Raw genomic sequence first — 11681 nt, 5'->3', positions numbered from 1 at the left:
TATTTTCATACGATCTTTAATAACAGAGATTGAAGAAAGAATCCCGAAATAGACCCCCGGCTGAAATTAATGCTGAGTCATTTTTCATAATTATCGTCAATTAAGAGTAACCGCGGAGTCTCGTTTTTATTCGGTCCGTGAATTTAAAATAACACCTTATTCTATATCAAGGGAGTACCGCAAGTTTTTTCGAAAATTAGTTAGTTAAAATTAAGCTATGTGTTAGTCCAGGCTCCATAAAGATTGTTCGCGTAATTTTCCCGTAACAGATTTACAAGTCCATCAATTTTTAATCTCAAACTTTTAATTTTTTATTTCCGCAGTTGTATCACAATGTACTATTTCAGGCACGAGTGAATACTGAAACAATTCGTAGACTATTACAAAGACTATTCTTCCATTTTTCTTGCAGTCAACTAACTTTGTTCTAGCACCTAAGTAAGAAATATTTCTATATTTTCGAGGCGCTAAAGCAAATGGACTCTGAAGTTGATTGATCGCGCGGATGTTATAAATCTTCATTCTGAATGAAGCACTAGACTTAGTCTGGAGATTATTATTGCACTGAATGGAAAATAAATCATGTAATTAGGTAGAAGTAATTACTTACATAAGCATAGCCGGTAGTGGCTGGATGAGGAAGGTCGAGGACAGAGTGTTGTGGTGCTCTTTGAGAGTTGGCTATGTCCAGCAGTTGATTTTTATGGGCTGATATTATGATAATGATGGTTATCATAGACCTCTACTCGACAGTAATATAACTGTGACACAACATAATACCTACACCAGTTTATCTTGTTAAGCGTCTGAAAAAAACATCAAAATCGCGGTAAATCGTGACAAATTACTTTTCTACGGCATGAAACGGCTTTTTACACCATTTCCGCTTATTGTATGTGAACAATTTACTGAGGCACAATGACATGGTGTAGATACCTTAAGCCATGAGCATCACGATGGTGGGGGATGAAAATGTCTTACCTTAAAGTAAACTAAAAAAAAAAAAACACGCACTCACGCCTTGTACTAATAATGTACTTCTTTGCGGGGTAGGCAGAGGTGCATTGCACCCACTTTTCGCCAGAGTGTTATGTTAGTCCCAATGTAATAGGGGGCGGGCCTATTGCCATTTCACGGGCACATCCAAGACCCGAGAACAAATATCTGTGTTTAAACAAATATCTGCCCCAGCCGGGAACCGAACCCGGGACCATCGGCTCAGTAGTCAGGGTCACTAACCACTACGCCATTCGGTCGTAAATTGAACTATTTATCTTTATATAAATTTATTTGTAAAAAATCATATATTGAGATTTAAATACTTTCAAAACACGAATTGAGAACCTCTTCTTGTTTCTAAAGGACTTCACAGTGAAGCATTTTCTACACAGATACTCATTAATATCATAACTCCTCTTAGTCGGTTACGGGTAAAAAACAATAATACACAAATACATGGTGCATGTATCATTGCAGGAATAAACATTAATTTTTTTATCGCATAGCTAACCACTGACCGTGGCGCGGGCCAACTTTGACTATAAAGTCAACTGTTGGGAATTTATAACAAGATAGCAAATCTACGCTGTAAGGGATTCGTAACATAATATTCACAATGCCAAATACTAAAATCTCATTTCACACAATACAGATAAACATGAGCTTTTAAAAATTAAATGCTTTTAAATGGTCCTCTTGATTGAGCTTAGGCCCGCTAGCTTTCCTTCAAGGTTTTCCACTTTAGGTCAAACATAATTTAGGTGTCTAGTTATATAAAATTAGGAATCATGAACTTTTTATGATGATGATTATGAATTTTTTGACAAATTACTTTTTCAGTAATCTTGAAGGTTGATTATCCATAAATTTATTTTTAATCAAAAGCTTTCGCTTCCATGTTATTCCATCTCACGAAAATTTCAGCAAAGCCTTTTCGGTTTTCAACATTGTGGCGACCCGTTGTAAGCACAGCGCCGTATTTCAAACTAAATGATCGTGATTTACTACACACGTTATCCGCAATTTTATGAAGTAGCAAATGAATTTTTCAGTTCCATTGTTCTGCTTGGGTTTCACACTTTATTAACGGATCTAGTTTTATGTGCTGCTGTCAATGAGTTCCTCAGAATAACGACACTACTGATCATAAATGTAGAAATGGCGGCGTTAGTTTATTACTAGTATGCGCGGTGCATAGCTCTTGTTATGTTATTTATTATTTTTATTATGGTTTAAATCTTCATGAGATGGGCTGTGACATACTACGATGCAAATAATTATACGAGCAGGTATAGTGCCACAAACTTATCTGTTCCGGTGAGAGCGAACTAAATTGGTCCATATAATCTATGTCATGTCAATATGAAATTCATTAGTAAGTAATGAGGTATGGACCAATTTAGTTCGCTCTCACCGGAACAGATAAGTTTGTGGCACTATACATAGCATTTGCCAGCTCTGCTTGGCCTATAAAAAGTTTTATCGTGGTAGTTCCAGAATAAAAAAGTAGGTTACTTTTTAATCCAGGGTGTCAGCTATCTACATTCAAATTTCATAAAACTTAACTATCCGTTACCCCGTAAAATAGTAACAAACATAAACTCCTAAACTTTTACATGTTTCGATGCAATTTGACTGACTTCAGTATACCAACCTGTTAATTTATTTTTTTCAAACTTTCAGTTGTAAGTACACCTACATTGTAAGAAAAAAAACTGTTAAGTTTCTTTATTAAAATTGTAATTAATCTCATCTTTCTTTTATACTCTATAATCAATGAGAGGCTCCATCTTAAGATCTAACGGATAAGTGCCTTGAAGAGGGAACTGGCGAGAAAAAGGTATGAAAGAAATTTAGAGTACATCGCTCAAAAATCTTGACTTTTTGGAGCATCCGCTTTTGAGTTGCAAAATGTATATTCTCGCCAATGTATTCAAAGTCATGATAACCTTTATATTTCAAGTAGGTGGCATATACGCTGTAATAAGTAGAACGCTTTCTTTAGATGAAGATTATAACTAGGTACCTACTTCCGAAATTTCATACATAGTTAAAACAAAGCTTTTTTTACTAACCTACAGAAGGAACGAACGATGTCATTTTATTGTTCAGTGCACAAAAGGTGACTGTAGTTTAAGCCGCGTACACACCGGGCCAACGAACGCCCAACGAACGCCAACGGTTATCCCAACGTTGGATATTTATCATACATAATACAGGGCAGATTGCAGCAACGAAGGTCAACGAAAAACGTTCGTTGGCGTTCGTTGGCCCGGTGTGTACGCGGCTTTAAACAATCACGAGCAAAGAAATAGTTCCAGTGACATAGCGCCAAATTACTCCTAAACTGTTAGTTGTTGAGTTATTTGGGGGCATTTTGTGAGTGGAACTGTTTCATTTCTCGCGAGTGTATACCTACGGCGTACCATGGGGCAGTCAGCGACTGATGCTAATCTGATCAGCTTATTATCCTTTCAACACGTTATAAGATTGTCATCGTACCTCATTGAAGTAATATTTCTAGTCGTATCTATAGATTCGTTTGTTTTTTGAAAGTCTTTATAAATTCAATTTATCACGGCTTTCCTACGAGTTACTCCTCCTATTTTTTTAGCAATCCATAATGTGAAGCAGCATCAGCCTATGGCTAGTTTGCAATATAACTTAGTTACATTTTGAGGGTCTATAAATATTATTATTAAGTCGTAATTTCCGTCTATTTTGCAGAATTGTAATCTTTTTATGGTGGATTTCGATTTACGGTTCCGTTGAGAGGGTACATTTATGATTCATAAAGTTATCTTTGCACTTTTTATACTCGAAATAAAAACTTTTTTCATTCCACATATTACTACGGATTTCGGGATTAAATAAAAAAATACATAGTATAAAAAATCTTTATTTTATTACCTCCAGTATCCATATTCAACATTCAATATGTAGACATCAACACATCCGTAATCGTAATATTAATTTAATAGAAGACAAAATATTGTGCGATTCTGAAAAACTATGACTTTGTTTTCTCACAGTCTTATTAGCAATGCTATCTAAATCTGTTTTTTTTACGTAAAATTAGTATTTCAGTAAAGACTACCTATGATTAGTAGGTACAATATTATCATAACCAACAGTTTGAATTCTTATGCTATTCATTTCATCAGCTCCATAAAAAATCTCTAAGTACTTTTGATAATGCAATATTAATTTTAACTTATCTTATGAAAATAACGCTAATTATAGCAAAATTTCATACAACATAACTACGTTATTAGTGCCCAAACTTAATACATTATTTACACATTGAGTGAAAACCCAGCTGTCTGAAGTTATCATTACAAAATTAATAAGTATTCCACAAATAATTCGCATAAATGATTAGACCCGAAGCTACTGGTCCACAAACATTAACACTATTGCATACTCACTAACCATCAGAACTATTTTTCTCTTTAGGTCTTTACATGAATGAACATAGAGACCCTAAGCGCTTGAGTCATATTGTAACAAGGTCAAACAAGGTTTATGTTCCCATATTCACCCATTTTGGCAGTAGCCATTAGACAAAACAGGTGCACATGCAATAATGAATCTTGATGATCTTGTTCTGGCTGAAACTCTACATTCGTATTCGGAAGTAAATAGACCTTTTGACTATAAAATCATTTTGTACAATAATGTCCCGGCTCCGGCGATATCTGCAAATGAACCACATCGACGGCGCGGTGGAACGTGACGCGCGGCAGTCATCGCGTCAGTGTCACCTCCGTATCGCTCGAGCTTCGAGAACTTTCCTTGATCACGTCCAGCTCTCTGTTGGACAACGAAGAAGTTCTCGAAAACTTATGCGACGCACTGTACTCACTTTTCTCTTCAGAATTCTCGCGGCTAATGCCTACGTAGTCTTTTGTTTCGTCCGAGTCACACTCGTTCACGTCATTCATTTCAACTTCGAGGAAACCCATGTCTTTGCCTTCGTAGCCGTTGAAGCTTCTGTCGTGGCTGAGACTGCGTATTCTGTCGAGATTGTGTTCCAGGGTTTGCAGGTCTCCTTCTGCTCCGGGGGAGTCATTGAATTTCCACTTTATGTTGGAGCCAAAGTGGTCCATGCCTGGGTAGGCGGATATACTATTGCTTCTGTGCCCGAAGACCGGGCAGTTTCGGAACTCTCACAACTCCGGGTGTCGTCCATTGCATTTGCTGAAGTTGCTCTCATCCAAGCTGAGGTTAGACCTCGTCCGATCGTATTCGAGCTCTGCGTTGGGTCTGAACAGGCAGATGTCTGACGACTTCAACCGCCCGTGTCTGGAGCACGGCTCTATTTGGAATGGCGTAGATCTGTACTCTCTGGGTCCATACCCGTCGAAGAATCGTGCGTCATGTTTGCAAGCGGAACTTGGGCAGCCTTTAAAAGATCCAGTACAGCGCAAGTGGTCTCTATGACACGCCTTTTGGATAGCGTGTAGAGATGTGGATGAGACGGTCCTCTCAAGTATTTCGCCCCAGTACTTTTCACCGAGGCCTTCGAATTCACCTTTAGAGTGTAATCCGTCGGAGGTGATGGGGGAGCCGCAACACCCGACTGGCTTGTCGTAGGCGGGGAAAGATTTGGGTCTTCTACAGCAAATCTGGGAATAAATAGTTTGTGTTAGATACTTATAGAAATTATGTACCGACAAGAAGGAGTAGTTATGCTCTGCTGAAAGTCTCGAGTTCGATTCTGGAGCGTTTGGATATAGACAGATATTTTGAGCTTTTACATTATGTTCAAAAACATTGCAATAACTTACATAAAATTGTAGTAAATCACTGCTAATTCTTCTGAAGTGGCTGTTGAGCAGCCAGTACAGGAAAGGGTTCCAGAAACTGTTGCTCAGCGCCAGCCACGTCACCACGAAGTCCAATATTGGAGGCACCTGGAGAGAACAATTGTTGCATAAGCAGGAAAGATAAGGTGATTAAGTAAATTTATTGTGTATGCTGTGTAGTGCTATGTAGTGAAATGGTAGGTAGGTTCATAATCACATTCAAATCAGCTCATATCCCATCCTCGTCGCCACTGCTAAATAAAAGATGCACGTCCGTTACAACCGTTTATTAGACAGCGTCATCACCACAGAGTATTTGACATCTACCGTTAACAGATACAATATTGATACACAACACTTCGCGTTGTAAAAAATATTTCATGTGAGGTACCTACTACTGCCAAAATAACTCTTGTAAAAATTATTGCATGTAGTGACGAACTTAACCTATGGGCGATTCCACTTGATACCTGGCTGACAAGGACTTAAGGGTGTCAAACTTGATACATGGTTTTTACCTACCAGGTGCCAAGTTAATACATCCGGGTTGCAATACATCTGCAATTCTGTATCCCTTAATTTACACCCGACTTCAATCCAGATTCTTGTGTACCAGGTGCCAAGTCAACCCCTCCAGGTTGTAATACCACAACCTTACTCTTACTTACTTTACACCCGGTGCAAGCAGCCACCACCTCCTGGATCGTGGCGGGTGTCACCATGACGATGAAGCCGAGCGACATGGCGGCCATGGTGCGCGAGGTGCTGGCGCTGTGCGGGCGCGCCGGCGGCGGGATGCGGCGCTGGAAGGGATGCGTGACGTTGTAGTGTTGGGGCTGGTTGGGGTTGAAGGTGGGTGCTGTAGTGTTGGTTTTATTTTGCTAGATGCCGATTTTCTTTGGTAAGATTTTAAAATGAATAAAAATTAAATGGTTTGTAATGACCAAAAAGCAGTGCGAATTATTAACGATTGTAATGTTTATCATATTCTACGACACTAGCATTGGCATTTGTGCAATTAAAACATTTTGATATAGGTAGGTACCGATAATCTCATAACTCTACAGAAATGTATACCTAATGTGACCGCGACGACGAAGCCATTTTGCTTGAGTGGAGTGACATTATCTGCACATGACGCGTGACGTCGTAGGACTTGTGTGGGATTCCTAGCTAGATGGAATTTATGTAGGTATATATGATTTTCTTCTAACACAAAATGCTAGAACCACACCGATTGCTCGAAGCATTACAGTTAAATCATTTGAAGTTATATGACAAGTATCATAGTTATTAAGTCCGTTATGGGCTTGTAAGGTACACTTTGAAGTGATAGACCCCTTTTTCCCATTTCCCCATAAAAGGCCATCATACCACAGGATCCAGATCCCCGTTCTTGCAGGCCGGCGGCACCCCGTTGGGTCTCTCCATGACCTGGTCGCACTTATTCCTGGTCTTGCTAATGTGGAACCCTGAACCGTAGCAGTACATCAGAGCCATGGTTGTGGGGAAGTAGTACGCGCAGCATGATAGGATTCTGGAAAAAGTTTCAATGGTAGAAATGGATCTTCTTTGAAGAGTAGGGTTGGTTGCCGTGGTAAAGGTAATTAGCTCGTCAAGCAAAGAGAACCTCTCTCTATAAGTGCTCAGAGTGCGGTGGAAGTGTTTGTTTGATATATAAGGCTTTGCTATTTAATTGTTAAGGAGATCTCTTTGAAGTCAGAAATATTATATAAATACTTTTTTTGTTGGCTGTTGATAAATTGAGAAGTACCTACTCGTTTTTAATTATCTAATTATACCGACTCTTAAAAAAAGGAGTGTGGAATGGTATATTCTTAGACAGACATAGCTACTGAAAGGGAGTCACGATTTTTTGCTGCCCACTGTACATCGCAAGAAAACTATACCTTCATTACACCAAATGACAATGGGCGTTTTGGGACCTATGTCCAATAAAGATGAGACATACATCGTTGGATAGCTCTTTTCAAGTTAGCAAAAAAGTATTATGACGACAAATCCGTATAAGTTGTCCATTTTGAAATATATTCGTTGGAAGGAAGTATTTTTCTATGGCATTGCACTCTCTCTCCTGATGACAGTTAGGGCGTAATACACGTAAACACGTATTATTGAAATTGGAGAAATTACTTTCAACTGGTTTTATTTACTGAGATAATAAACAAATATAATATTATATGAAATATGAACATTTCGTTATAAAAATTAAAAATGAATGTGAAAAACTAACAAAAACATTAAAATTACAGAAATAAAATATAAAAACTTTCAAGGTACGATTATTCTAATTGGACAGTAAATCAAGACTAGCGCTTCCGTTTTTCATGTTCTGCAAAAAAATACCTTTTTAACGACGTATCACTCATTTCTATTGGTGCTGGTCCCAGCTTCCATAATTATATTGGTGCCCATCATCATTTAGGTTATCATTATACTAACCTGTAGGCTACTCTACTGTGAAAGACATCACACGCCATGAGTCCCGTCGAGTTGAAGTAATATCCAGTTCTGGGAAGCACCATCATAGCAAACAGCGAAACAGACAGTATCCACGTTATACTAATAACCAACATGCAACCCTGAAACCAAAACATTACGTTAAATGTGGAAATACATCTGGATAGTAAGAAGCTTATGGAAAAGCTATAGCTATTGAAAGGTTCTTAATTCGTTCGGCGGTAGAGTTAAAGAGAATGGGTGCTGTACTTAATGTGTCTTCAACTGTACAAAAATAAGGAAAAGTGAAACATTATCTTGTATTCTGAAAATAATTGGTTTAGAAATTATGTTACGCAAATAGATACACGTGGAAAAACACATGTGTGGTCTAATTAGTAACGAATATGAATTGTGATTATACAGGGCGCTTGTGAATTGTTAGCGGATATTCTGTTGGCAGGTGAATGTACTCGTCATAGTGTATAACTTTCATTATAACTCTGAAATCGAGAAAAACAAAACAGCTGTACCATAGTAAATTTAAATACCTACACAATAAGCATGTATGGAACAGCTGTTTTATTTTTCTCGATTTCAGAGCTGCTCCCATAATGAAAGTTATACAGTATGACGACTTCATTCGCCAGCCAACGGGATAATAGCCACTAATATAGAAGCACCCTGTATAAATACTAATTCGATATACCAGCAGCAGAACTAAAGAGACCCTTTCACAAATCTCTCCCTTACCTTTTTACTAGAGTGTTTGTGATACGTATCCGGGTGCAGAAGATACAGGTAGCGGTCTATCGCCATGCAGACCAGGATCACGGCGCTCTGCTGGCTCAGGGCTCCTCGCAGCAGCGCCTGGGGGTGGGGGATTAGATGTTATAGTGTTATGTAATGAGGGTAGATTAAATACGTTGTGGACTACTGGTTATTGTTTTATATTGGTGTAAACTGTACTGAATAAACGTCTGACGCTACCAAGGTAGTCAGCCACTAGCTAATGTGATTGAGTAATCCATCCACCACGGTGAAAAACCTTCCCTACGGATAATCCAAATGACATACTAATTGGGTATAAAATTTGCGAATTTTGTGATCGAGTTGGTGAAATTGCGACGCAAATCACGCAAATTCATAGCTCTCCAAAGCAACGGAACCCAACGACATACGAGTCTATGCGTGTTCCTTATGTGCACACTCACACAGTCACACACATTTCAGAACAAGACACAATGTTAAATAACAATGTCTCAGCAATCAACAGACAAAGAGATGAAAACCAGGCGACTTTGGAGCTCAACGGCCTTTTGAAATTAGACCAAAGTTTCATAAGGCAACGTATAACAAGACTCAAAGTTTAGCTTCAGATGTCTTCTTATTGCTGGGTTACGAACCACGATTAATGATAAATGTATAAGCCCATTATCATCGTAAGTTTTGACATATTCATTGTTGCCGGAACCGCGTTTTAATTACTCGTTTAAAATTTGCAAATTGTTGACGCTCCTTTACACCCTACGCTGAGTGTACACAATGGGTATCCATTTTGATGAAGGGTTTTGTTTGTATTTTTTATCGGAGTTTAAAAATATGGTGAAAAATTATGATATTTTCCCAAGCGTCAGCCAGCCATTTTATTGGATTTTATTCGGGTTCGGGTCTAAAAATATATTTTAGTCTTTGAAGCGATTCGAAATTAACTACCACATAACTTTTACCTTGTCAATTTAAACTTTTTCTCAAGGAATAACTTTGCCCATCTCTTGTTTGAAACTTGTTGGGGACTTCATTGCTTCTTATACCTACTTAGCATTTGATTTCACAACTTTCAAGATTTGATGGGATAATCAGTTTCTTATTCTCATTACACACTTCAATTTCACCGTATCTGTTACATAGGGTGGAAATTCATCAGTTTTTGAACCAAAATTAGGTCACAAAGCTCTTCATTCTGAACAAATTTTACTATAATGGTCTGTCGTGTAGGTACATACACGAAAGGCCTATGTTTTAAAATTCTAAAAAATGACAAGCCGTTTTCCCATGACAGAATTCATTCATCCATCTATCATTCATACTCTCAAACTTTTGTCTTTATAGTATTAGTAGAGTCTAGGGTGGTCACGACTCACGACGAAGACGAAAAACTAAGTTTTGGAGCGGAGACTCTATGTCGTTGTATTAAACGTGCCGATTACACAACAGCTCTCGTTCGTTCGTTTTTTGTCAGTATAAATTAACCTTTTAGGTTTTTAGCGGCCATCTCTCACCTGTATCTGGCAGAAGATCTCCCCGTAGGGCCAGCACTTGTAGAGCGCGGGCAGCAGCGCCACCGGCGCTATCAGCACCCCGGTGAACAGGTCGTTCAGAGCCAGGGATGTCAGCAGGTATCGCGGCTGCAAAAATATACAAATATTAAGGCTGGTAGGGTAGTAGGCCCCTGACTGACGATGCTACCAGGAAGGAGTCAGGTTTATATGTACTAGCGCCGTGGTTTTCCAAAAAGTTACAGGAAAATCTGTTCACCACGCTATTTTAATTTTTTAAATCGACTAAATTGCTGTTTTTAGAGGAATTTAATTAGAATCTTTAAATAAGATACCTAATACCTACTACAAATATCGAAATGCCAAAATGACAAAAGATATCTTTAGTTTTGATTGTGGAAATTCTAATTTGGACCCTTCAGAATCTGTCAGGTAGTTATAATACGTGACTCAGATTAAACTTCAGTCAACATTTACATATTAATACTGTTCAATCCTAAACTTGAATAAAAATAAAACAAAACCCAATTACCTGATTATCAATGTACTTAATATATCTCCGATTATTAAGTACGCAGACCAATATCAAATTTCCCAGCACAATGGCAGCAGACAGCGCAAAGATAAAGAAAGCTTTGATAATGTCAGCAACAGCAGGGAAAGTCGAGGGCCAGCCTCTACCGTTGAGCCAGCACGAACTGTTAGACAACGAGGGGGCAATAAGCACTGCGCCTTTGGTGGAGTCGAACATAGTCGGCGCACGGACACATCAGCGCATGATTTCGTGGATCAGGCATTTAGATCTGGAGGATTCGACTGTGAGATGCCTGGATCATGGATTATGGTGCGGTAGTATTTGGCTGGTTTTCTTTTGTTTTCGAGTGCTCGGTTTTGGTTGGATTCTCTTCATGGTGCTCGTAAAGGGTGGAGGGAAATCTGAAACAAAAATAATGTATGGTTAGTCTAGATATAGAACACTATAGTGTTCGATTTAAGACGTGAAGTGACCACAATGACATGGTGTTTCCAACATCAAACATTAGCAATAATAATCATTTTAGTAAGTAGGTAGAATTGCTTATAAAAACTGTAATTTATAATGGATCGGACAAAATATTCATTTCATATTTATTGT

General features: G+C 38.4%; 2 protein-coding genes across 2 annotated transcripts in view; both read right to left on the bottom strand.

Annotated features, from left to right (window-relative positions):
* Window positions 1-3882: 3882 nt before the first annotated feature.
* LOC125490414 lies at window positions 3883-5168 on the bottom strand (the record flags this gene model as incomplete). Its single annotated transcript, XM_048629583.1, has 1 exon — window positions 3883-5168. A coding segment is annotated over one exon (423 nt), but the record flags the coding sequence as incomplete, so codon positions are not given.
* The window catches only part of LOC119692544 (trace amine-associated receptor 1), a 41248-nt gene continuing 34731 nt past the window's right edge, over window positions 5165-11681 (bottom strand). The window contains exons 2-9 of the mRNA XM_048629433.1: window positions 11079-11482; window positions 10550-10675; window positions 9021-9137; window positions 8271-8410; window positions 7182-7344; window positions 6476-6610; window positions 5790-5915; window positions 5165-5627 (exon numbers count right to left, since the gene is read on the bottom strand). Of these exons, the coding sequence (XP_048485390.1) occupies window positions 5169-5627; window positions 5790-5915; window positions 6476-6610; window positions 7182-7344; window positions 8271-8410; window positions 9021-9137; window positions 10550-10675; window positions 11079-11297 (1485 nt within the window). The 5' untranslated portion in view covers window positions 11298-11482 and the 3' untranslated portion in view covers window positions 5165-5168. The remainder of the gene's footprint in view (window positions 5628-5789; window positions 5916-6475; window positions 6611-7181; window positions 7345-8270; window positions 8411-9020; window positions 9138-10549; window positions 10676-11078; window positions 11483-11681) is intronic.

The sequence above is a fragment of the Plutella xylostella genome, chromosome 23 (assembly GCF_932276165.1).
Source record: "Plutella xylostella chromosome 23, ilPluXylo3.1, whole genome shotgun sequence".
In the NCBI taxonomy this organism is placed as follows: domain Eukaryota; kingdom Metazoa; phylum Arthropoda; class Insecta; order Lepidoptera; family Plutellidae; genus Plutella; species Plutella xylostella.
This window is presented reverse-complemented; position numbering and strand designations above follow the sequence as displayed.